Source organism: Dermacentor variabilis, chromosome 10 (genome assembly GCF_050947875.1).
Source record: "Dermacentor variabilis isolate Ectoservices chromosome 10, ASM5094787v1, whole genome shotgun sequence".
NCBI classification, from domain to species: Eukaryota; Metazoa; Arthropoda; class Arachnida; order Ixodida; family Ixodidae; genus Dermacentor; species Dermacentor variabilis.
The window spans coordinates 127,714,347-127,741,429 of NC_134577.1; the positions used below are offsets into that span (position 1 = coordinate 127,714,347).

At 47.3% G+C, this 27,083-nt stretch overlaps 1 protein-coding gene across 2 annotated transcripts in view; it reads right to left on the minus strand.

Moving 5' to 3' along the window:
* Window positions 1-27,083, minus strand: part of Ras85D (GTPase ras-like protein 1) — a 137,861-nt gene that overhangs the window by 65,266 nt on the left and 45,512 nt on the right. For both annotated transcript variants that reach the window (XM_075673385.1, XM_075673384.1), the window contains exon 5: window positions 9,371-9,473. In XM_075673385.1, coding sequence (XP_075529500.1) covers window positions 9,371-9,473 — 103 coding nt within the window. The remainder of the gene's footprint in view (window positions 1-9,370; window positions 9,474-27,083) is intronic.

Below are 27,083 nucleotides of genomic sequence, written 5' to 3' on the forward strand. Positions count from 1 at the left end.
GATGCAATAATTGACAGCATCACGGAACTCGGCAACTTGCCCACAATTACATTGCAGAACAACTCACCATCAGATGCCATGTCTGATGGCAGCACATGACATTTTTCGAAACATTCCACCTCGTGCAACATGTATATCCATCCTATGACATTTCTAAACACTGCATTCATTCACATACGAAGCATAATCCCTAAACGCGACAAACTTCACAGTTTCATCAATGACATCAGTGCTGACATAGTTGTACTAACTGAACATGGTTGCTTGAAGACATCATAGATACAGAAGCGTTTCCTTCAGATTTGAATTTCACTATTTTTTGGCGTGATAGAAAAGGCAAGATAGGAGGTGGCGTGCTTATTGCCATTAAAAATACCCTACCTTCCTCACATATCCTCAATGATGAAAACAGAATTTATGTGGGTACTCTTATTAAAAGGAGCCTTAAAATTTGTTTTTGGTTCCTGCTATAGGCCGCCGGACAACCACTTTGACCTCTGCGACCTACTTCATGAATCCCTAACTACTGTAACAAATAATTATCCTAAGGCACCAATATTTCTATTCGGGGACTTCAATTATCCAGCAATCAGCTGGCCGTTGCTTCCAGTGTCGAATGGGTCTCCGCAAGAAGAAGAACAATTTTTAAACACTGTACTTGATTTCAATCTTCACCAGGCCCTAAATTGCACTATCAGGGGTAATAATATCCTCGACCTACTGCTAACTGTAGGCCCTGACGACATAAAAACCATTAATATGCTCCCCGGTCTCAGTGACCACAATCAAATTCATATTTGCATCATCACTCCTCTGAAAAAGAAATCGCCTACTCAGAAAGTAATCAAGGATTGCAATATAGGAAATTTTGATGCCATTAATTTTGAACTCACCAATTTCTTAGTTAACTTCAGGAATACATGCCTAACTTGGAGTGTCAGTGCTAATTGGGAGCTTTTTAAGACTACGACGCTCAACCTCAAGAACAAATACATCCCTACTTTAGTTATTAAATCCGATTCTAACTTCCAATGGTTTAACAGACAGCTTAAAATATATGCAACTGCAAGAAACTCCTCTACAGAATGGCTCAACTAAGCCAAAATGCAACTGCATGGGAGCGGTACAGCTCATGCGTTAAACAATACTTAGAAACAAACTCAAAGCTGCAAAAAGCATATTCTTTTCTGACAACCTACTCTCAATACTTCAAACAAGCCCTAAAAAAATTTTGGCGCATGCATTCCCCTACGTCACAACCTAATCGAATAGACCTCACAAACGGTAACCCTGTCAATGCTACACATTGCGCTTCTGCTTTGAACGATCATTTTTGTCTGTGTTTCCCGCTGCTAATAAAGCCACTGATACAGGAACATTTCCCGATTCTGCCTCTACAGCAATGCCAGGAATTGAAATCTGCCCAGAGGGAATAGTTAAACTGATTAACGATCTCAAATTTTCATCCTCAGCCAGCTGTGACAACATCAAAAGCAAATTACTAAAAGGTACCATATCAGTCTCAAGCCAGATACTACAATTCATCTTCACGCAATCATTACGAACAGGAAACGTCTCTGCCGATTGAAAGAAAGCTCAGATGATCAAAATTTTTAAAACAGGTAATTGCACGAACCCGGCAAATTAGCGTCCTATATCTTTAACCAGCATCCAATCGAAAATGCTCGAACATATCATAGCTTCAAACCTAATGACCTATCTGGAATCCATCAATTTTTTCTTTCATCCCCAACATGGTTTCTGGAAACAGTTGTGTGAAACTCAACTAGCAGAATTCACACACGATATACTACTTTACATGGATGAAAACCTTCCAAATTGATGCCATATTTTCAGATTTCTCTAAGGCATTCAACCGTGTCCCTCATAACCAATTACTCTCTAAGATGTGCAACCTTGGCCTGTCTCCCAACATAATTTCCTGGCTAGAAACTTTTTTTAAAAGCTGGAAGCAGTTCACAAGCCCTAATAACTAGGACTTGCCTCCCTCTGACGTAATGTCAGGCGTACCCCAGGGTGCCTGCCTCTCCCCGCTTCTCTTCCTAATATGCATAAACGACTTGCCCACCAACATACTAGCCAAGTTAGGACTTTTTGCCGATGTTTGCATTTTATACTCTCCCATGCAAAATCCAGACGACAGAACTACACTTCAACATGACCTTGTAGTAATTGCAACTTGGTGTGATAAATCACTCATGCCATTAAACCTTACTAAATGTAAAATGAAGTCTTTCACCCGCAAAATCAGCACAGCACATTACACCTATAGGATCAAGTCATTTCCGGTTAGCCGTACATTGTCATACAAATGCCTCGGAGTGCATATGTCACTGTTGCTATCATGGTCAACCCATATTCAATCCATCTGCGCAGAAACCTCGTGCACACTCGGATACATTCGCCGCAACATGAAATTAGCATCAACGAACATAAAAGAGCTAGCTTATCAACCTTTCGTGCGACCGAAACTCGAGTGTGCTTGTTCAATTTGGCACCCCTCACAAACTTATCTTACTAACGATTTAGAAAGGATCCCAAACCACGCCTCCCGTTTTATATGCTCCCAGTACTCAAACGATACCAGCATCACCACACTGAAAGAATCACTGAATATGCCGTCCCTTGAATCTCGTCATTATCTTTTCCCGACTGTGCCTTATCCATGGTTTTTTCTATCACCCTCGATCATGACGCCTCCTCCTGCAACCATCACATCGAACTACATCCCACATAAACCCCAGCCACCCTATAGCACCAATCAACAGCCAAAGTTCTGCCATGAACAACTCATTCTTTCCCAATAGTATAATGCTATGGAACAACCTATCCAATAATATAGGCACGTGCAGTAGCCTACAAACTTTCCACAAAATACTAAACAATCACATGTGGCAATCTAACTGATACTCTTCCTATGCCGGTTGTCCCGCTTTGTAATATTGTCATTGCTCTTGGATTGTTTACCTTCTGTACTGCATTCTTTCCTTCTCTGAGTTTTTGTTGCATTGTATATTACACCTAGTATGACCCCCCTCATGTAATGCGTTTGAGCCTTTAAGGTGAAAATAAATGAAATGAAACGAAATATCACACCCCCAACCGTGCTCCCAGCAGCGTACTAACTCGCACGGCGATGTTTTCAACCCTGCAGTGCGGCTGGGAACCGACTGCTGGCCTGCTCCGATGCCATAAAAGCTCATAAATTCGGATTTCAGGGGACTGAGAGTCATGTCTGAATTACCTAAGCGAATGTCAAATTATCGAGGGTATCAACAAAAACAATAAACAAATGCTTACTAAACCTGTGCGCATTTACGCTAAATGAATCAACAAATCCTGTTTTCCATTCAGCACACAAGCAGTGTGAAAGGGCGCAATGCTCGTCCCTGTGGTGGACCAGCACTGGCCACAGCCTCGCACTTTCTTTGCAGTGCGGCCATGGCACAAGACTCATATGTTCATCCAAGACATTCTTTTCAATACCACGCGCACATCCTGGTGATTTTTTGACCAGGGGCTGGGCGGTTACAGATCATACGTCCATCGCAAATGTAGCTGGCAGGTTTGATGCCAGCCTGCAGAAGAATCCCTTTTCATCCTCGATAGCTTCCACCGTGTTTGTGACGCTGCACATGCATTGTATTGTCACGTGGTGGTGACGAATAACACAGTACCAATACTGCGAACGACAAAACTAACTTTTATTGGGCGAACCTGTGCCCACAAAACAGGCTACACTTATAGCACAACGATAGCGACGAACACGGTCGGCGATCGTCGAAAATCTGATCAGCGGGTCAAGCGCGTCGGCTTTTATAGATCAGTCATCGAATGTTCCAGATTAACCGCTGGGACCCACGTGTCTTCCACAAAGTTCTACACTATTCGCGTCGCGCATACATGCAATCAGATTACACAAGTTGCGGCGAAAGACAGTGGACGGATAACATCGATAACATTCCAGAAACTTCTTTTACATGCAGGCGCGTCCTGCGCTGTGCGATAACATTTGTTAGGCGGCAAAACGTGTTGCCCGATAAAGACAAGTACACATGTCAATACCACCCTCTTAAAAAGCATCGACCCGATGCTGCAAACAAATGAAAGTAATAAATAAGCACTCGCAGCAAAGAAAAAACAAAATAAGGAAAGTTCGTTAGCATCCCTAAAACTGTTTAAGACGCACCACGTGGGCTACTTCAGGTCGTGCGCGACGCCGCTGTGAATGCGAAATGCCGTCTGGCACGACCTCATAGTCCAGTGCGCCAATACGGCGAATGACCTTGTAGGGTCCGAAATAGCGTCGCAATAGTTTCTCACTCAGTCCTCGTCGGCGTATCGGGGTCCATACCCAAACACGGTCGCCGGGCTGGTACTCGACGAAGCATTGTCGGAGGTTGTAGTGTCGGCTGTCGGTACGCTGCTGGTTTTTGATCCAACGGTGGGCGGGCTGTCGGGCTTCTTCGGCGCGCTGGAGATAGGTAGCGACTTCAAGATTCTCTTCGTCAGTTACGTGCGGCAACATGCCATCGAGCGTCGTCGTCGGGTTCCTGCCATAGACCAGCTTGAACAGCGTGATCCGTGTTGTTTCTTGCACCGCCGTCTTGTAAGCGAATGTTACGTACGGCAGGACGGCATCCCAGGTCTTGTGTTCGACGTCGACGTACATTGCTAGCATGTCGGCGAGGATCTTATTCAGCGGCTCTGTAAGACCATTCGTCTGTAGGTGGTAGGCAGTTGTCCTCCTGTGCCTTGTCTGACTGTATTGCAGGATGGCCTGGGTGAGCTCCGCTGTAAAGGCCGTTCCTCTGTCGGTGATGAGGACTTCTGGGGCGCTACGTCGCAGCAGGATGTTTTCGACAAAGAATTTCGCCACTTCGGCGGCGCTACCTTTCGGCAGTGCTTTAGTTTCAGCGAAGCGGGTGAGGCAGTCTGTCGCCACGACGATCCACTTATTTCCGGTTGTTGACGTCGGAAAGGGTCGCAACAAGTCCATCCCAATCTGCTGGAATGGTCAGCAAGGAGGCTCGATTGGCTGTAGTAATCCGGCTGGTCTTGTCGGTGGTGTCTTGTGTCGCTGACAGTCTCGGCATGTTCTGACATAACAGGCAACGTCGGTGGTCAGGCGCGGCCAATAATACCTTTCCTGTATCCTCGATAGTGTCCGGGAAAATCCGAGGTGTCCAGCGGTCGGATCGTCATGTAGGGCGTGCAATACTTCTGGACGCAGTCCTGACGGGACAACAAGAAGGTAGTTGGCGCGCACTGGTGAGAGAAGTTCTTTACGAGTAGGTTGTTTTGAAGCGAGAACGAAGATAATCCTCGCTTAAATGCCCTAGGGACAACGTCGGTGTGCCCTTCCAAATACTCGAGGTTTTTCAACTCTGGGTCTGCTCGCTGCTGTTCAGCGAAGTCTCCTGCGCTTAAAATGCCAAGGAAGGTGTCATCATCTTCGTCATCTTGCAGCGGCGAGTCAATGGTGGCGCGTGATAGGCAATCAACATCAGAGCGTTTTCGTCCGTACTTATAGGTTACAGCGATATCATATTCTTGCAGTCTTAGGCTCCACCGCGCCAGCCGTCCTGAAGGATCCTTTAAGTTCACTAGCCAACATAAAGCGTGATGGTCGCTGACGACTTTGAATGGCCTGCCATATAGGTACGGGCGAGATTTCACTGTAGTCCAAACGATGGCGAGGCATTCGTTTTCGGTTGTAGAATAATTACCTTCCGCTTTTGACAACGACCGGCTAGCGTAAGCTATCACGTGTTCATGACCATCTTTTCTCTGGACTAGCACAGCACCGAGGCCTAGGCTACTGGTGTCAGTGTAGATTTCGGTATCGGCATGCTCGTCGAAGTGCGCAAGTACGGGCGGCGACTGCATGCGTCGTTTGAGTTCTTGAAATGCGTCGGCCTGCGGCGTTTCCCACTTGAACTCGACGTCACATTTAGTTAGCTGTGTCAGCAGCTCAGTGATACGTGAAAAGTCCTTCACAAATCGCCTGTAGTAGGCACACATGCCAAGAAATCTACGCACTGCCTTCTTGTCGATGGGCTGTGGGAACATTGCAATGGCAGCTGTCTTCTGCAGGTCGGGGCGGACTCCAGACTTGCTGATGACGTGGCCTAGGAACAGGAGCTCATCGTAAGCGAAGCGGCACTTTTCTGGCTCCAGAGTGAGCCCTGATGAGTTGATGGCCTCTAGTACTGTCGCAAGCCACCTAAGGTGATCGTCGAAATTTTCGGCGAAGACGACGACGTCATCCAAGTAAACAAGACAGGTCTGCCACTTGAATTGCCGGTTCCGCATTTTGAGTGTCTTCTCGGTGCTGGTGGCCTCGCGAAGGAACTCTTCTACGGTCTTGGGTGGGCTTCGTATCATTGCGCTGAAAAGTTCTTCCTTCACACCGCACATGAGAAGGCGGACTTTCTTCTCCTCGGGCATATCTGGGTCGGCGTGGCGGAACAGATGGTTCATTTCTTCCGTGAAGATGGCAACGTTTTCATTAGGTAGCTGCACTCGGGCGTCCAGCACAGCTTCAGCCCTTTCCTTGCGCACGACGCTCGTAAAGGTGCGCAGGAAGCCGCTACGGAAGAGGTCCCATGTTGTCAAGGTCGACTCCCGGTTCTCAAACCACGTTCTGGCGGCATCTTCTAAGGCAATGTATACATGCCGCAGCTTGTCGTCGGAGTCCCAGTTGTTAAAAGTCACGATTCGTTCGTAGGTCTCCAGCCAGGATTCTGGGTCTTCAGTCGCTGCTCCATAGAAGGTCAGTGGGTCCTGAGGTTGTAGGATAACAGGGGACGCTGGGGCAGCCATTGGGGTTGTTTTTACCACGATCTTCTTTGTCAACTCAAGTAGAAGTCCGTGCTCTGGGAGCAGTCCTTGCAGTCTGCGGCTAGCACGTTGGTCTTGGGCGATGTTGGTTTTGTCCTCGGGCTTTGGGCTTGGATCGTGGCGTTGCGGGGGCGTTCGGTACATGAACGCACTAGCACCTCCACCAGATGTCATGTGGTGGTGACGTTGAATAACACAGTAGCAATGCTGTGAACGACAAAACTAACTTTTATTGGGCGAACCTGTGCCCACAAAACAGGCTACACTTATGGCACAACGATAGCGACGAACACGGTCAGCGATCGTCGAAAATCTAATCAGCGGGTCAAGCGCGTCGGCTTTTATAGATTAGTCATCGAATGTTCCAGATTAACCGCTGGGACCCGCGTGTCTTCCACAAAGTTCTACACTATTCGCGTCGCACATACATGCAATCAGATTACACAAGTTGCGGCGAAAGACAGTGGACGGAACTATCGATAACATTCCAGAAACTTCTTTTACATGCAGGCGCGCCCTGCGCTGTGCGATAACATTTGTTAGGTGGCCAAAACATGTCGCCCGATAAAGACCAGTACACGTGTCAGTATCGAGTCAAAACGAAACTAATGCTTGCGGCAACCGCTGCAAACGAAATCGCTGTCACCACTGACATGTGTGATCATGGTCGGTGACCACACATTTCCGAACGCATGCAGTCCATTCAGGCACAAAGTTAAAACGAAACTACTGTTCACTGCAACCAATGTGGATGAAACCACAAGCGCTATCAACACGATCATGATGGATGGCAACCAGCAACTACGCAGTTCTAAAGGTATGCAGACAATGTGGTGTCATGCATGACGGTATATGCTAGAATAAAGGTTATGAAGGCGCAACTAGGCTCGAGGAGTTCCGCCGTTCCTGTAGTTCCCGTACAGTTCCCACCGATGACTACGGTGATGCGGACCCCATTACCTCGTTTCGGTTTGACGCTTGCACCGCCTTTTGCACATCTGCATTGTACATTTAAAGCTCGCCACACTCTGAGAGTTGTCTGAATTAACTGGTGCGGGGTCAAATACATCCGAATTAAGGAGAGTTTAATTACATTAAATAATGCATACGCCAGCCGGGCTCACAGGACGAGTCCAAATTATCCGATTTTCCTAATTAATGAGAATAAACAAGCTTGTACCGTGCCACATTTTCGCACTATAATCCCCATCAAAAGCTCAAAAAGTAACAGTAAAGTCGGAATGATTGTTATATGCAAATTTTGCCTGGAGCTGTAGCTTCACAGCAGCAAAAAAGTCGCAAAGTGTGGCGTCACGGCATCATACGCCGCGCTGTTGTGAAGCCACACTTACGGGAATCATTGCTCACGTTGGCTCAGCACACAAGCACCGCAAAAGGCAGTGCTGCATGCAAGCCCTCAATTCACTGAGCTCTTTTTAATTCGAACTCCTGCATAAGTTGAAAAAAATTTGGGCCACTTCAAGTTACAATTATTGATAATCAAATGCAAAAAAACTACAAAACAGCTGGACAGCGTGTCTTCTGCAAGTGTAACACCAGTAATAAATAAAGTAACAAGAACAGCAAGTTTTATATATATATATAGCATGTTAAGTAGTGTCACTAGATAATCTACATAGGTCTTCATCAGTAAGCATGAATTTGAGGGTTTCCGGCAAGCAATAGGTTAACATTTGAAATTCGTAGTTTATGTGCAAGTGCGGAATATATCAGTATGTAGAGCGAGAAGGTTTGCGTTTTAGGTAAGCTGCGTTACGCATATAAGCATCATTTTTCATGACACCGGATCTAAAGGATAGCAGTAGCTAAAGCAGTGGCAACATGAAGAGGAGACGGCAAGATCTCCTTTCTGTCCTTTGTTTTATGTGGTGCAAGCCTCTCGCCACTGGTACACCACCTAGTGCACTGGTATTTCCACTTCAACAGCACATTCCCATTTCGTATGAGAATCATGTTTCTTTTGATTGTGCAATATTACATACAGCACTGCTTCACCTTTGAACAGCCTAGTATCAGTGCAGGGGAGGCTAGATGACTGTCACAAAATTCATATCAAAATGCCCCGTGTTTTATCCCATCGTGATCTTCCTCTCCCATGTGCATTTGTGCGACACGCCACTCCAAGTGGAGTGTGTCACAATGCAATCGTTTTACTTGTAAATTTCTTTGAGCTGGCTTTACTCGGCAATAGACTAAAATATTTCGCCACCTATTCTGGTGGCGTTATCAATACACAAAGTCGAGAGTCTGACGAAATCTCGTCTGGGAGGGAAGAATCATGGTAAAAAACAACACAGGCTATGACAAATGTGAGAAATGACTAAAACTTGACATTTTTGGTTCCCACATGGAAGCCTTGTTCACAATGACGTTACCTCTTACCTCGGTCAGCGTTTTTGTTTTTCGCCATTATCAACACCCGAGTGCACATCAGTAGACAAATCATTTTAGTGTGAAGAGCTGCCCAGCAGCAAGGCTCACCCACCTGCTCCCTGTACATGCTGATGTCCTCGAATGACTTGCCGTTGTTGACTGCGAAGACAAGCAGAAAGCCCTCGCCCGTCCGCATGTACTGGTCCCTCATGGCACTGTAGATGAGGCCAAACACATACACACTTGCAGCTACAAGGCAAACAAGACCCTGTTCACAGAATCACGTCTGTTAAAGCCCCCATTCAGTTCTATTCCCCTGCAGTCCGATGTATGTGGTTAGAATGCAAAAATGCTCATGTACCGTGCTTTGTGAGCATGTTGAAGAGCACCAGGTGGTAAAGACTCATCTCGAGTAATGCCCTATGGTACTCCACTACTGCTCTGAAACTTTAGGCCTAATTAATAAATTATTGTGCTGGTGAGCTTCAAGATCTGTTTATCATGAACATCAACCAACTAACCCTACTCGCAATAGAGTTGAATAATTGTCTCATTTTTTTTTTTACATTTCTTCTGCATTTCCACTGCAGACACTGTTCCCCTGAAGACACCTTAAAAGGATTCATACAGAACTGACTGAAAATGCAAGGACAATTCAAGGATTTCAAGAATGCTGAAGGACGAAATTCAAGGAAGGGTAAACAAACATATATAAATACACAACAAAATAGTGAAATCTCCTTCTTAGTTGCTTTGCAGTCGAGTTGAATAAGCATTTCACACTCTTCAAGAGCTAGCTTTTCAAAGCTTACTTTCCTACTGTAATGACGTCAATTGCCTTCAGGCATGATGGTTATTAGCGTCTGGCTTCAGCCGAGGATATTTGTCATATCAAAGTCAAATGGCTGAAACTCACCTTCAGCCAAACATTTCTGGAGTCTATGGGTCAAAAATGGAGCCATGATGGCCGAGGTGTGAACAAACTGGCAAGACAAACCCCTAGTGATACGAATTCCACGCTTGGCCTGGCCTCATCTAGCTCCATGACAGCAATTTCAATTTAAACAAGCCTGTTGTTTCCCTACAGACAGTGTCCATGGCACAGCCTCGATGTGGAGTTTGTTTCTTCGAATGTTGAAAATTTGCCCACAACCCCTGTTCTCGAGGAATTCAAGGAGCGCACGTACAGCAAAACCTCGTTAATTAAATCCTTGTTAATGCAAATTATTTGGACTCATCCTCTGGTCCCGACAGGAGTGTGCATTATCTAATGGAATCTAACTCTCATCACTTCGGACTATTTGGCCGCACACCAGTTAATTCGGACAACTTTTGAAGCTTGCCACGCACCATAAACTTGCGACACCAAAGAGCTGAAACGAAGTAGTGGAGTCTGCGTTGCACCCAATACGGGTGCCTTGTTCACAATGAGCGAATGCATGGTGGTCTTTATTATATATGCGTCGGAAGACGTAATGCGCTTGCGTACAACTCAGGGAGGGGTCCCCGCGTCCGGTTTATCGTGTTAGTAGTAGATTGTATGCAGAATGATTCAAGGAGCAATCGGGATAACAATTTTTTCTCTCTTTCAATGATATCAGCCGAATTCCAGTTAATACTGTGTCCAGTCTTTTCGTGGTGCTCTGCCAGGGCGCTCGAGACCGTGTGTCCTTTGGCTACATCATTGCGATGCTGCTGTAGCCTTCTTTTAAAGTTCCCCGTCTCGCCTACGTAGCACGCATGGCAGTCCTGGCAAGGAATTTTGTAGGTGACGCCCGGAAATTTTTCTTTTTTGAGGTGGTCTTTCACTCGGACGAGTGTCTTGGTCACTGTGTCTTGTCGCTCGGACCTACCCGTCTTGGTTCGTACGCCGTTTGGAAAGCATGCTATCTCACGCTGCGAGAAGCTTCTTTTACAAGCACGCATCCTTGAAACGAAGGCTACCATAAAGCGCTTGGAGAACGATGTTTTCTTTAGCCAACGCACGCTTGAGCGCACCGCTCCCACGGAATTCCACGAGATTTTACTCTACTCTAACGGAGCAGCTACGGCGACTCGACAGAAAAGAGAAAGGTGCCAGGAAAAGAAGTTTTCGTCTCTGCTGGACAAACGTCAGGCCCCTGACAACCAAGCTGGTGTTTGCAACTTATCGTCGCATGACCTTGATACCGCAGAGCTCCATCTACTAAACAGCGGCCTGAATTTCAACATTGGTACCAAGCCAAGTATGCGAAAAATAGCTTGTGCAGTTGAGGAGGCAGTACGCCATGTCGAGCCGTCTCTGCAAAACGAAGCACGTAGCCACGCTGTTGGGGCTCTTTCAAAGCTTCGGAATGCTAGGACCTCAAGTATCAGCCACCTCGATAAAGTAGCCATGAAAAGACTGCAAAATAACAAAGTCATTGTCATCTTGCCTGCGGACAAGGGGAATGCCGCGATTGTCATGAATCGGGATAACTACATTTCAGAAATGATGGAGCATCTCTAGGACCTGACCACGTATTCAAAGGTCAACCGGGACCCCACAAGAAAGACCGAGTCAGAACTTCAGAAGCTACTGACTGACGTTTTCAAGTTTGTGCCTCCCGAAAAGAAGCATCTGTATAACCAGCTGCTGTGCCACAACGGCTCAGCTCCTGCAATATCCGGCCTGCCTAAAGTTCACAAAGCAAATGTCCCGCTGCGGCCTATAGTAGACTACACTCGCTCTCCATTGCACCGTCTCTCTGCCTATCTTCATGGTGTGCTCCGACCCCTCGTTGGACGAACGCAGACATACGTAAATGACTCCGCTGATTTTGTCGACAAGGTCAGGAACGTGACTTTAGGGAGCGAAGACGTCATGGTTTCCTTTGATGTTAAGTCTATGTTCACACGCATACCTGTGGATTATGCTGTTGACTGCTGCCGAACAGCATTACAAAACGACACATCTCTGCCTTTGCGCACCCCATTCGAAGTCGACGACGTGTGCCGCCTCTTGGATTTTTGCTTACGCAACACATATTTTCCATTTAATGGATCATTTTAAAGGCAGGTCTTTGGAACGGCAATGGGAGCATCGGTGTCAGCGTCATGTGCCAACATTGCTTTGGAAGCCCTCGAAGATAAAGCCCTCATGACGTTTCAGCCCACCCCAAAATTGTTCCTGCGGTATGTCGACGACTGTTTTTCTATTATCCGCCGCGAAGACGTCGTACCTTTTCTGCAGCACCTGAACTCTTCCCAAAGCACAATAGAATTCACCGTTGAAGAAGAAGTTAATGGTGGCTTGGCCTTCCTTGACGTTGAAGTCATGCACACTGCATCCGGCCTTTCCACAAGTGTTTACCGAAAGCCTACACACACAGGGAAATATCTCCACTTTGATTTGGCCCACCCCCTTGGACAAAAACGATCTGTTGCCTCCACATGGTTCACCCGTGCATTCCGATTATGCTCGACTACTGACGCAGGCAGAGCCGAGTTTAAGAGAGTGACGCAGGATTTGGTCAGCAATGGCTACCCCGGCCAGATTATAAAGACTGAAGAAAAGCGTGCAGCTGAACCCCCTGTAAGGCCAATGAGAACAAGAAAACGGGCATCTCTCCCCTATGCACGAGGTGTGAGTCAGTCAATATCAAGAATTTTCAAAGATTATGATGTACAAATCTGCCACGTCCCTTCAAGCAAGCTAAAACAATTACTCGTCCGAGTGAAAGACCGCCTCGAAAAAGAAATATTTCCGGGCGTCATCTACAAAATTCCTTGCCAGGACTGCCATGCGTGCTACGTAGGCGAGACGGGGAACTTTATAAGAAGGCTACAGCAGCATCGCAATGATGTAGCCAAAGGACACACGGTCTCCAGCGCCCTGGCAGAGCACCACGAAAAGACTGGACACAGTATTAACTGGAATTCGGCTTCTATCATCGAAAGAGAAAAAATTATCATCCCGATTGCTCCTTGAATCATTCTGCATACAATCTACTACCAACACAATAAACCGGACGCAGGGACCCCTCCCTGAGTTGTACGAAAGCGCATTAAGTCTTCCGACGCATATATAATAAAGACCACAATGCATTCGCTCATTGTGAACAAGGCACCCGTATTGGGAGCTGAAACGTCAATCCGTGTTTTGAATTTTTTCAGTTGGTGAGTGTACGTTTATTCAGCCATGTTCTTTCCTCACCAGACGAGTTTTCGTCAAACCCTAGACTTCATTGCGGCAAACAGTAGTTTTGTTCCGACTCGGTGCATGCGTAGACCGCGTGCGTTCATAACTGCGCAGTCACTGTCCATGATTGTGTCGACAGTAGCCACGGTTTCGTCCACAGTGGTTGCAGCAAACAGTACAGTAAGACCTCGTTAATTCGGATTTCACGAGACCAGAAAAAAATGTCGGAATTAACTGAATGTCGAATTATCGCGAGCATCCAGAAAACAGTTCGCAAATGCTGACTACATCAACACGCTTTTATTTAGTGAATGAATGAGCAAATCTTGTTTCTATTTCGCACAAAAGCAGTGCGGAAGCTGTGTTTCTTGTCATCTCGCGACTCATTGGCTAACGAAGCGGCAATTGAGGCCTCGCGAATTTTTTTACAGCAAGGCTACAGCGAGCACCTTCATTTGCAACACGGTTTGCACTACCGTGCACACATCCCGATTTTATTTTTTTTTTTGTGCTAGTGAGCTGAGAGCCAACAGATCGTCTGTCCATCACAATGCAGCTGGTGCTCTTCATCCTCGACAGCTCTGCATCAAGTCACAACTGTTGTGGCTGCCATCTATGCATCCATGAGTCTGGTGGCACCACCTGTGTCGGGGCCAGGATTGCGATGAGGCAGTAAAGGCGCTTGGATGTTGCGACGCTCAAGGAGATGAGGTAGACTTGTCTCTTCTTCACACGCGGTGTTCGAGCTGCCTCAACTTTCGACATCCTTGCCACCTCAGCATCCTTTAGAGTTGCGTCCACATTTTTAACGCTTCGCCTCGTCGCATTTCAGAAACATTTTCCGTAGAAAAGACCCCCAATGTGATCGCTGACACTAAGGGGTAGGTTGTGTTCGGCGAGGAATCCCGTATGACACTGTTGTCACAGTTGTTCCGGAGAAAATTCACTATGTTGTCGTGCTGCTCAGCTGTGCGAACATAGCTTTGATGCTTCGCCGCAGAAACGTGCAGTTTGAAGTCGCCTTTGGCACCGTGAGGCACGCTGACATCGCATCCACACGTTGTACAAAATGCAAAATGTTCTTTTCTTGATGACAAAAAGCACAGAAATTCAGAAGTGCAAGATCGCAAAAACTTCTGCAAATACCTTTTCTTGGGCTTTGATAGCGCCATGGCATCAAGCACACAAGGTTTCTAACTTTACATGGTGCACCGCACACACGGCCTAGCCAACGCTAATCATACACACAAACAGCAGTAACATTGCACGATGGAGGAAGGCATGCATGGAATACAAGAGCTACATTGGCTCTGGCTTTAGTTGGCTTACTAGGCACCGTAGTCGGCTGCTTAGTTGATGATATCGATGGCGCTAGTGCAGCCATTGTTGGTGATGCTGATGATTACGATGTGGCTGCAGATTCTGCGGTGCCGGTTTCGCAAGAACCATTATTGCGTGAACAGAGACAACTTTTCGGAAGATATAAGACAGTGATCGTACAATCGAAAAGTTCAGCCAAAATCGGAAGTCTTCCGGGCGAATCAGGAGGGTTGGCAGGTATCGACATGGTGTCAGAAGTGCCCAAATGAATGCCTTGATTCGTCTTCATCTACACAAAAGAAACCATGGCCAGCAAGCATCAGACTTTTAATATCAAGCGGCTCGGTATTTTCCTTCAGCAACCAGACGCGCTCCACTTCACCAATGCTGCATCTTGGCCAATGTGGAAAACGCATTATGATGACTACGCAGCAGTCTGTGGAGTTTGCCACGCTTCCCCCAATGTACAAGTACACTCACTTTTATACTGCATGGACCCTGAATGTCCTCCCCTGCTTGATACTTTTTCGCTTTCTACAGATGAATTGCTATCCTGCAAGGCCATCGTCAAGCGTTTCACGGAGCAATTTGTTCACCCAGCTAATGAGCTCTATAAATCTTCTCAATTTCACAAGGGTACTCAAGAACTGGGCGAAAGCGTTGAGGTTTATTGCGCAAAACTGTGCAGATTAGTCAGGTGTTGCAAATACCTGCTGACCCAAGTCGAAGAGTGTCTTGTGCGGGGCAGATATTTAGCGGGCTTAAGGGGACAGGGTAGGTCCTATTCTTGCCATGCATTTTAGGCTATGTTCGTGACCCTTTTTCTCATGATCTGCTGGGGTTAGAACATTAACCTTGGTGGCATTGTGATCAGCAATGTTAGGTAGTGTTACTGAAGCAGGATTATTATTTTTAAAAGATTCATTTTATTTCTTTTCTTTTTTTTTACTGGACCCACCAAATTTTAGAGCCAAAATCTGCAGTAAATAGCCCGTAAACAAAAATCCCCTACAAGAATATTTATAATCCTGGTTCAGTAGGCTGTCTGTAATGTTTGCTCAATATCTGGAAAATATTATCTCCCTAGCGCTTGTAGTTTCTGAAAGAAAGGGTCAAATGTAGCAAAATTTGGTGTTTTGAGATAATTGGCTTTGAAGTGGAAGAAAGAGCTTTATTGCAATATAGGACTATAGAAACAAATTCTGGCGCATATTTTCAATAGCCACCAGCCTGGTAGTCCCCTGCATTGTCAACACTTCTTTTCTGTGCTAGCTACCTGGTTTTCCGGGCCTCCTTAGCGACCAGTCGTGTAGCAATCTCTGCAAAGTACAGTCGCCGCCGGTCAGCTGCGCGCAACCACTGGACTGTGAACCGTCCTGGAGAAACTCCGAATGACCTCAAAATGTGGGCTCGAGCAATGCTGCGGTCATTAAAAGTTAGCACAGCATCCATTCTCGCTGTTTTAAGCGTCTTGAGGCCAAGAAAGACATTCTTCGGAGCGCGCTCCCATACAACGTTTTGAACCCCTCATTCGCGTTCTGAGTTTTTCCATGGAGACATTTCTGGAGAAGCTCAGGCTTTGAGAGCTGCTGAAACACCGGCGTTCCGCTTCAAGCGTACCGCCGAGCGCGAAAGCTTCGATGCAGACGCGCACGTGGTGGCCGCGGCACCCACTCCTGGATTGTGTTGCAGAGAATTGGCGTCATTGGAGATAGACTTATGCCGGTTTCCGTGGAAGAGACGTATTTTAAAGCACTTCTTTGGCTTCATCATTGCATTACCGCTATATAAGCAGTACCAAAGTATAAACAAATTCGATTGTCCGCGAAAACACGCCGAAGCACGAGCAAAACGCCGCGCGTTGCGAGTAATCCAGCTGCGTCTCGGGATTCGTTTGGCTAAGTGAAATATGCTAGCTAGGTTCTCACTGTTTTCGGATGAGTGACAGCCATTCCGCTAAATGTGACAAAAAAATAGGTGGTGAAAAAAAAATTTCTTTCAGTTTAGGAGGGGGAGGAAGAAGAAGAGGCCGAGGAGTGCGGATGTTTTCATGTCGGCTCCGGCTTTCTCAAGTGTTATCGCAGATTTCTCTGTGGTTAGCGACCTAAAGTTTTCACCAAACGATTCTTGAAGTTCTCCGGACTCTGTGGACACCTCGCTTTCAGGTGGGACTTTCCATTTTCCTGGGAACCGCACCTTTTCTCCACCCGCCACGTCGCCGCCGCGCTAAGCCTAGCTGGCCAGTCGTTAAGCCTCCGACTGCACCGACTGGGTCTCAACGGCGTGTCGCGCCTCGGCGCGCGGCGTTTACATCTCCTACCAGAGTGATCCCGCACCTCTGTCTTCGCTATGGAGATCCAGGTCGCCGGCCAGGATATTTCGCCAGATGAAGTGACCGCCCAGTCTGGCTGGCTCACTGCACGATCCCGATCCCGTTAATGGGCGTGTTATACAAGCCCATTCAGCGGGGTCGCCCTCCCAAACACCAATCTGATCACCGACCCTGTGACGCCATCACCCTACGCCTTCAAGATGGCAGTCCTATCCCACACGTCCCTAGTATCCGGGTTCTCGGTCTCACCATCTCTACCAACGGCTCCAACGCCTTGGCTCTCAACAAGATCTGTGCCCAATCGCAAAACACCCTACGACTTCTTAAACGTATATCTAACCGACGAGGAGGACTCAAAGAAGAAAGCCTTCTCCGACTCGTCCAATCCTTTGTCATATGCCACATTACGCACGTTGCTGCGTACCTCAACTGGTACCGGGCTGAGCAAAACAAGCTCGACACCCTCATACGAGGGGTCTACAAGCAAGCACTTGGGCTCCCGCATTGCACCAGCACTGAACTCTTCAACCAACTGGGAGTTCACAACAACCTTTCCGAACTCATTGAAGCCAAACAACGCTCTCAGCTTGAACGGCTCACCCTTACTGAAACGGGGCGCTTTATTCTGTCCACACTTGGCTTCACCTACCATCAGCAACAGGGCCCCAAACAACCGATCCCGACCGACATCCGTAGCTGGATCTACATAGACCCTATCCCTAGAAATATGCACCCTGAATATAACAGGGCCCGGCGCCAAGCTCAGGCCGGAGCTATCATAAAAGCCCTTGCCCACGTACCTGGCGTCACATTTGTTGATGCAGCCGAATACTCCCATGGCACACGATTTGTGGCCGTCGCCACACGCGATGGAGCCCTACACCACGCCTGCAGCGTCACTACCCCCACTTCCGAGACGGCTTAAGAAGTGGCCATCGCCCTGGCCACTTTGGATCCCACCTGTCACACCATAGTGTGTGACTCTCGCTCAGCCGTTACTAACTTCAGCAAAGGCCGTATTTCTCCCCAAGCTCTTCGCATCCTCTGCCAGGCACCACACTCTAAAGACAGCATAATCTCCCTAACATGGATCCCGGCCCATGCGGGCCCTGTCCACCCACACCTCCCCAACCTCAACGAGGTCACCCACTCCATTGCGCGAGGTCTAGTCAACCGCGCCGGAGTCACTGGAGATGAGTTGGACACCAGGGACAGTCTGACAACTTATAACGATCTCGTTAAGGCATTTCACCTCAGTCGCCGAATCTTCCCCCCGCCTCACCCAAAGTTCAGCCGGGCGCAGGCTACCACCCTGCGTCTACTACAAACAAACACGTACCCTTCACCCGCCCGCCTCCACCTTATATTTCCGGACGTCTACACTACCCCCAACTGCCGGTGCTGTGGAATTCACCCGGCTACGCTTCCGCATATGCTATGGGAGTGCCCAGCACAGTACACCCAGACTAACACCACGACTCTCTCGTCGAGGTTGCATGAGGCTCTGCGGAGCTCTGCCCTCGACGACCAAACCTGGGCGACCCAGCACGCCCGCGAGGCGGCGGCGAGGCAAGCCCTCGACGTCCCTTCGTGGGAGGCTTAGGCCCGGCCATCATAAAGTGCTGGTTCTACAATAAAAGTTTATTCCTCCTCCTCCTCAGTTTAGGAGAGGCACAGATCCCGAGCATGTGTCAAAGGGGGCGTGGCTGGATGCTGCCTAGGTTTAGAAAAATGTTGATATTGAGGTAAATATTTCGCATGCGCGCAGATGAAGCACTGGGCCATGTTAAGGAAAGAATAGAGATTTTAATATACACAAAAACAAAAAATCGATTTTTTTCGGATTTTTTGCCTACCCTGTTCCCTTAATAGAGGCTTGTCTATCGGATCAGCTGTGCTATAACTCTAAGTTGACACTAAAAGATGCTTGGACTCGAGCACGTCAACGGGAAGACACTGGCAAAGAAAAAGCAACAAAAGTAACCGCAGAAGGTTCCACGTCAGTTCAACGAGACGCGAGCAAATTTCTCAAAGCCCTTCGACGCTCGGATGCCACCCAGGATGGAACACTCCAGAAACGCTACTTGTTCTTTCTGCAGGCGTTCGCTGCATCCACGCTCAGAATGACCAGCATGTGCGTCGCTCTGCAATAACTGTAGAAAGGTCATTTCGCTGAGGTATGCCACTCCAGCAAAGCAAAGCCAACCAAGCTTGCTACTACCTGCCTGGATACCGTTGCAGTGCCCGAGAACGCAAAGTACAAGGACGTCAGTAGACAGTTATACTGCCTCTTTCAAGTTCAGCTCTGATGTGGAAGTCTCGGCAGTGCCAGACAGTTTTTCTACAGTGCCTCCACAGCTTGACAAAATGGACAACCTGTTGACAGGTCCACGAGGTCAACCGCATCAAGTATTTGAATTGTACATTGCACAGCTCATCTGGCAAGAGAAAACAAGCGCCCAGCAACTGTACGTCGAACCGTCTCTTTCTACTCCACTACTATGTTTCCCAGTGCTACAAGCACTTGATACCTTGAGGAAACTGACTACCATCAGTTTTACTGGGAGGCGTAGCGACCCGTCAACCGCAGCATCATGCGGAACTGTTCAAAGGCCTCGGCATGGTGAAAGATGGGTACCAGACCAGACTTAAGCCTGGCGCCATACCATGCTTACTTAACGCTTATAGATGAATCCCCATCCCACTGCAAAGTATTGTTTGACAGGAACTGGACAGGTTGGAAGCTGAAGGAGTCATTTGTCGGACTGACAAACCGACTCATTGGTATGCAGGAATCGTAGTACTTGCAAAGTCCTCAAGTGGTTACTAACTTTGTGTCGACCTGACTCGTTTGAATGAAGCTGTGCTCTGGGAGCCCCACATATTGCCAACCATTGAGCACAAATTCTTGGTGTTCTAGGCGACTCAAAGTTTTCTTGAAGCTGGATACTACAGCCGACTTTCACCAGGTGAAGCTCGTTACACAGTCTCGGGAGCTAATGACTTTCGTCATGCCTTTTGGCTGATACTGGTTGAGTTGCCTGACATTTAGTATCACATCAGCTCCAGAATATTTCCAAAATCAGATGGCACGGAACCTCGATGACCAAGACGGTGTAGCAAATATGGTAGACAAAATTCTTGTCTTCGATCACGACAAGAGCATGATGCCTGCTTGGAACAAGTCCTCTCTTGTCTTTCCAAAGCCGCTGTAACTCTCAACCAAGATAACTGCCGCTCTGGTGTGTCCAAAGTGTTTTTCTTGGGCGTGGTCGTCTCAGCTGACGGCATCAGATCCGATCCAGCCAAACTGGAGGCTATCAAGACTCTTGAAGCTCCCAAGGATATTGCCGGATTTCACCAACTTCTTGGGATGGTGAACCATCTAGCCAGATTCCTTCCCAACATATCCAAGATTACAGCTCCCCTGTAGGCTCTCCTGAGCAAGAAAACAGCCTGGCTGTGGTAGCCTGACCAAGAGTCATCCTTCAGCAAAATCAAACTGTTAGTATCAGAGAGGTGTATGGTGAAGTACTACCCTTCGTATTCCATACAAGTTCGGTGGATGCCAGTTCTTTTGGACTCAAAAACACAGCCCTCAGGAGAACGTCGACCAGTGGCGTCTGCTTCTCACTCCGTTACAGCCACCGAACAACAGTACAGCCAGAGAGAGAAGGAAGCCCTGGCAGCGACATGGCAATACAGAGATTCGACGAGTTTGTATGTGGTATTAATTTTGTTGTGAAAATGGGCCATCAACCACTAGTCACGCTGTTCAGCAAAATGGAACACGATATGCTCCTTCCGCGTATCCAAAGATTTCGTCATTGAGTCCCTGATACAGAAGGGGAAGGCTAGCACTGCCAGTGTGAAAATGTCCTCGAAGGAAAGGGGGTGTGCTAAGCCAGAGGTGGTCCTTTGTGTGCACTGTGTGAGCCACAACCTCAACAAGGTGCGACTAGATACAGCATTCCGGTCATCTTTTCAGCTCCCAACAAGGTGGCTTAATTGTGACCCGGATCACAAGCGATGGGCCGTGGGGATGCAAGAGAGCAGCATGCCAAACCTTTCAGAGACTGTGTTCAAGAGGTGGTCTATGAGATACCCCTACATTGTGGCAAGTCCTACGTTGGACGAAAGGGACATTGTATTAATGACAGACTGAGGGAGCATGCTAAGACTATTGGTAAGTGTGACAACGCACATCTTCCTGTGCACTGCAAAGCCTGTCATTGTAGGCCATGCTTTGAAAAAATTTTGATTCTTGGCAAAAGTAGGGACCAAATAGCCAGGGAGTTGTTGGAAGCATTCAATAAAAGAAAGGGTCTGATTTTGTTAGCAATACATTTATTATCTTGTATTCTACATAAATGTGCTTTCTTCAAAATGTGTTATGACCATGTTGTTCTACGGTACACCCTGGCTCTTTGGGCACGCACAGAAGTTTTTTTTTCTGTATGTTTCTCAGTTGTCGGAAAACAGTTGGTAGAGTTTCACTGTCTTTTTTTTTCTGTCCTTTTTCACGAAATGTAATCCGCACCACATTCACGTACACCTAGGAAACAACTGTCGGCCACAACCACCATGGAGGAAACCACGGCCACTCCTGATGCAATTATGAATGGATGATGATGATAATGTGTGGTGTTTTATGGTGCAAGGGCCAGGTTTGTAATAATAATAATATTTGGGGTTTTACGTGCCAAAACCACTTTCTGATTATGAGGCACGCCGTAGTGGAGGACTCCGGAAATTTTGACCACCTGGGGTTCTTTAACGTGCGCCTAAATCTAAGCACACGGGTGTTTTCGCATTTCGCCTCCATCGAAATGCGGCCGCCGTGGCCGGGATTCGATCCCGCGACCTCGTGCTCAGCAGCCCAACACCATAGCCACTGAGCAACCACGGCGGGTATGGCCAGGTTTGGCCAAAGAGCGCCATGACAAGTGGTAATGTTGAAGATGTACGTATTATGGAAGATGTGACTTGGCTGTAAAGTGGCCTAAAAATAGTCGCTGCAAAGTGCGTAAAATCTACGTGCTATAAAATTATGACGATGATTAATGACAAATACTATGAACATTAAAATCCATCGTAGAGGAATGATGCAAAATAGAAAATATAAAGATGGTAAAATTACTTGGAGCACTGCTGCCTCGCCAGAGCCCTTGAAACACAAGGGCCTAGAGGCATGTGCTGTACGAAAGAGCTATCACAGCGGCATTCTCTGAAGAGAGGACCCACTACAAACATGTGGGGCTAACAACATGCAAGACAACATCTTTCAGAAAACTTAGGACTGTGTTGGTGTCAAATAAAGGTTCTGGAACAAGTAGCATTACGGGATGTAGGGGGATGTGCTGCCGGTATGCTACAGAAAAATGTTTCCTTCTCTCAGATTCGGCTGCCCGACACTCCAGGAGGACGTGGAGGACGGTCAGCCTCTCCCCGAATCTACCGCAGGTTGGAGGATCATTTTCAGTGAGAAGAAAGTTATGCGTGCCAAACGTGTGTCCTATTCTGAGGCGACAGAATAGGACATCTGTTCGCCGTGATTTTGTTACGGAGGGCCAAGAACCTAACTGTGGCTTTATCACGTGCAGTTTATTATTTACTTCTGCGTCCCACATATATTGCCAGTGGTTTCGCAGTTTTCTTCTTAAGAAAGGCTTCAGGTCTGTGACAGGGACCGAAGCAGTAGGACTAACTGCATGCAATGAAATGGATGTGGCCATCTGGTCCGTATAGTACGTTTCCCTCAATGCCCCTATGTCCAGGCACCCAGCATATAATCACATGTTGGTTAGATATATGTGCTTTACACAGTACGGAGTAGAGTTCATTAATTACCGGATTTTTGTGGCTACAGAAAGACATCAAGGCCTTCACAACACTAAGGGAGTCCGTATATATAACTGATTTCTGGAGTTTTGATTTATTTATATGCTTTACGACCGAAAGCAGTGCGTAAGCCTCAGCCGTAAAGATACTAGTTTCCGGATGCAGTACATCGGTTTCCGAGAAGGATGGACCGACAGCTGCATAGGACACCCCTTCGTGTGACTTCGATGCGTCTGTGTAGAACTCCGTGCAGGAGTATTTGTGCTGGAGTTCCCGGAAATGCATTTGGATTTCAATCTCTGGAGCGTGTTTTGTAACTTGCATGAAGGATATATCGCATTGTATCAGCTGCGAATCCCAAGGAGGTAGCAGCTTGGCTGGATGCAATGGGCGAAGCTTGAGGATTGGGACACGCATTTCATCACTAAGCTCCCTCACACACAGCGAGAAAGGCTGTCTTACGGAGGGACGATCATGAAAGAGTGTAGCATATGTCGTATCGTTAATGGTATTAAAACACGGATGTTGAGGATTAGAGTGGACTGTCAAAAAATATGTTTGGCTGATGTATGTTCTCTGCAGATGAAGTTACCACTCATTTGATTCTGCATATAAGCTTTCAATAGGACTTGTTCTGAAAGCTCCAGTGGCGAGTCGGATTCCTAGATAGTGGACCGGATCTAGCTTCTTTAGCGCGCTCGGGGCTGCAGAATGATAGATCACGGCACCGTAGTCCAACCGTGATCGGATGAGGCTCTTGTAAAGATTCATTAAACATTTCCTGTCGCTGCCCCATGTTGTGTGGGATAACACTTTAAAGGGGTTGAGACACCAAATTTTGAGGCTATAAAAAGCATGTTGTAGGCTGCTTCCGTATGCAAGGACACCCAGAACGAGGTATTGGACGCTGCAAACATTTCAAAATAATTTTAATTGAGCTCCAAAGAGTCATTAAAAACTCCTTCTCGTAGTCGAGACCCATCGCTAGCGCGGCAGTTACTACGTCACAGAGGAGGAACGAAAATATTGACGTCATAGCACACCAGCACAAAAACGTGACGTATGATGAGTAGCGATGAAATGCCGATACGGAGCCTGCTGAGCCGAGCAACCGAGCATAGCCTCCACTATGACCGAGCTACAGGCATATAGAAATCCTTTCTTAATGCAAAGAAGGGGCAAGGCGTCCAGACACGGACACAAGAGGAGAGAAGTGCACAACACGAACGCCGCACGCCGGCCCGCGAACGGCAAACTGCGTGCGGCGAGTTGCCCTGCGGACGGGCCTTTACACGTTTGAGTGTAACACTAGCCGGCCGACTCCGAAAGGGACCAGGATATGCGGCGTTCGTGTTGTCTGCTTCTCTCCTCGTATAGTCGCGTAGTTCGGCAGCTCGGAGCGGACTCTCCTTCGCTTGGCCTTTCCACGTTACCGGCCCGTCCACGTTACCGGCACGGAAACTCGCCGCACTCCGTTTGCCGTTCGCGGGCCCCCGTGCGACGGCGGTTTTGCTAGCGAACGGCGAGATTTCCTTGCCGTAGAGAGGACGGGCCCGGGACCCATTTGTGCGGCAGCCGTACGGCGAAGCGGCCAATCAGCGACCGAGGAGTGGTCGCTCTGGCATCGACGGCAGCTTCACCGCCTCGGATCGTTCGGCGCCGCCGATATCGTCGCTAGGCCTTTTCCGGTTCACTTCAAAGCTAATGCTTACGGCGCTTCGGAATGAATCACCGACTCTCACAAGCCGCAATATTTTCTTACCGTCGTTGTCGCTCTTCGCAATAATTATAATAATCGCGACATGCACTTCGAATCGCCAGTGGTTGACCTCTGCTGGCAGAGCACGCGTATGCGCGAGCAGACGACGCAGCATAGTTTTACGTCACTATTTTTTGTGGGCCACGTGACCAAGCCATGTTGCGTTTCCTCCTCTGTGACGTCATAGCATCCCCCGGAGCCCAGAAACCGAAACCGAAATCGCTCGGTATAATAATGCTATTATTAAATTATTTATCGGATATATATGAATCCCGCTGTGTGTATCGTGCTCCCTGAAGCATGACGCAACGTTTGAATCAACAAACGCATGAACGAAAATTTTGATGTCTCCACCCCTTTAAGTAAGTTCATTGTTTTTAAGCATTTGACCTTGAGGTACTTTATGTGTGGAATAAAAGTTAATTTCGAATCAAGTATGATGCCTAAGAACTTCTGTCCTTTGTTCACAGGAATTCGCTGACCATACATTTCGATACTGGGTTCTGCAATGAGGCCTCTCTTTCCTGTGAAAAGCACACAAGAACTTTTGTTGGGGTTAACTTTAAATCCATTTTCTTCTGCCCATTTGGACACTTTGTTCAAGCCCTGTTGAACTCGCCTCTCACATACTGTAAGGTTGCAGGATTTGAAACCTATCTGTATGTCGTCTACATAAACAGAATAAAAAATGGCTGGCGGTAATGAAGCACGAAGGGTGTTCATTTTCACGATGAAGAGCGTGCAGCTAAGTACACCTCCTTGAGGTACACCAGTTTCCTGTATAAAAGGTCGCGACAATACATTGCCGACTTTCACGCGGAATGTACGGTTGGACAAATAGCTTTCTATTAGGACGAGCATATTGCCACGGATGCCAATTCCCGACAAGTCTCTCAAGATTCCATAGCGCCACGTAGTGTCGTACGCCTTCTCCACATCGAGGAATACGGATGGGAAATATTGTTTATGTAGAAAGGAGCCGCGAATGTTTCCCTCAATGCGCACAAGGTGATCGGTTGTGGACCGGCCTTCTCTGAAGCCACACTGAAAGGGATCGAGGATATTGTTGAGTTCAAGGAAATGTACAAGTCTGCGGTTAACCATTTTTTCTAAAAGCTTACAAAGACAATTTGTAAGAGCTATCGGACGCTAACTTGCCGCCAAGGAAGGGTCTTTACCCTGCTTAAGAACAGGGACCACAATCGCTTTTTTCCATGTGGATGGGAGGTATCCCGTAGCCCAAATAGCGTTGAAAAGTGTGAGTAGTGTAAGTTTGGTGTCAGTGTGTAAGTTTCTGATCATTTCATACATGACTATCAGGTCCCGGTGCGGAGCTTTTGCATGTGGTCAAGGCAGCTCTCAACTCAGCAATACTGAACGGCCGGTTATAAGGTTCATTCTGTCTGGATTTTCGTATTATTGGCTGACATTCTTCTATTTGTTTGTATTTCAAAAAGGATTGCGAATAATGGTTTGAACTCGACATGGTCTCAAAGTGTTCTCCAAGTGAGTCTGCCTGATATTTCAGTGTTTCACCTTGTGTGTTCACCAAAGGAAGTGAATACGTTTGTCGCCCTTTTATCCTATTAACCCTGTTCCAGACTTTGGCCTCATCTGTATAGGAGTTGATACGAGATAAAAACTTCTGCCAACTCTCTCTTCTGGCCTGTCGGCGGGTTCGCATGCCTTGGGATTTTACTTCTTTAAAATTGATAAGATTCTCCGCAGTGGGGGAGGCGCGTAGCAACCCCCACGCTTTGTTTTGTTTCTTACAAGCGATCCTACAATCGTCGTTCCACCACGGGACACACCGTTTTCATGCCAATCTATTTACTTGTGATATACATTTAGTTGCGGCATCTATTATGAAGGCTGTAAAATATTCCACAGCAGTATCAATTTCCAACGAGGACATGTCATCCCATGATATACTAGTTAAGTTTCGGAATTTCTCCCAGTCTGCTGTCTCAATCTTCCACCTAGGAGCCTGTGGTGGATATTTGTCTTCTGTAAGTGTTCTTGATAGTATGGGGAAATGGTCGCTTCCGTAAGGATTGTTCGTAACTTTCCATTCGAGCTAAGGCAGTATGGACGGGGAAACTATGCTCAGATCAATTGAAGAAAAGGTATTGTTTGCAAGACAGTAATATGTGGGTTTCTTCTTATTCAGAAGGCACGCACCAGAAGAAAAAAGGAACTGTTCAACAAGACGACCTCGTGCACCTATACGAGAGTCGCCCCACAGGGAGCTGTGCGCATTGAAATCGCCAAGAACAACATAAGGTTCTGGTAATTGATCTATAAAGGATTGGAATTCATGTTTGGTTAATTTGTAGTGTGGGGGTACGTAAAGGAAGCAAATGGTGACGAGTTTATTTAGAAGAACAGCTCGAACCGCCACTGCTTCAAGAGGC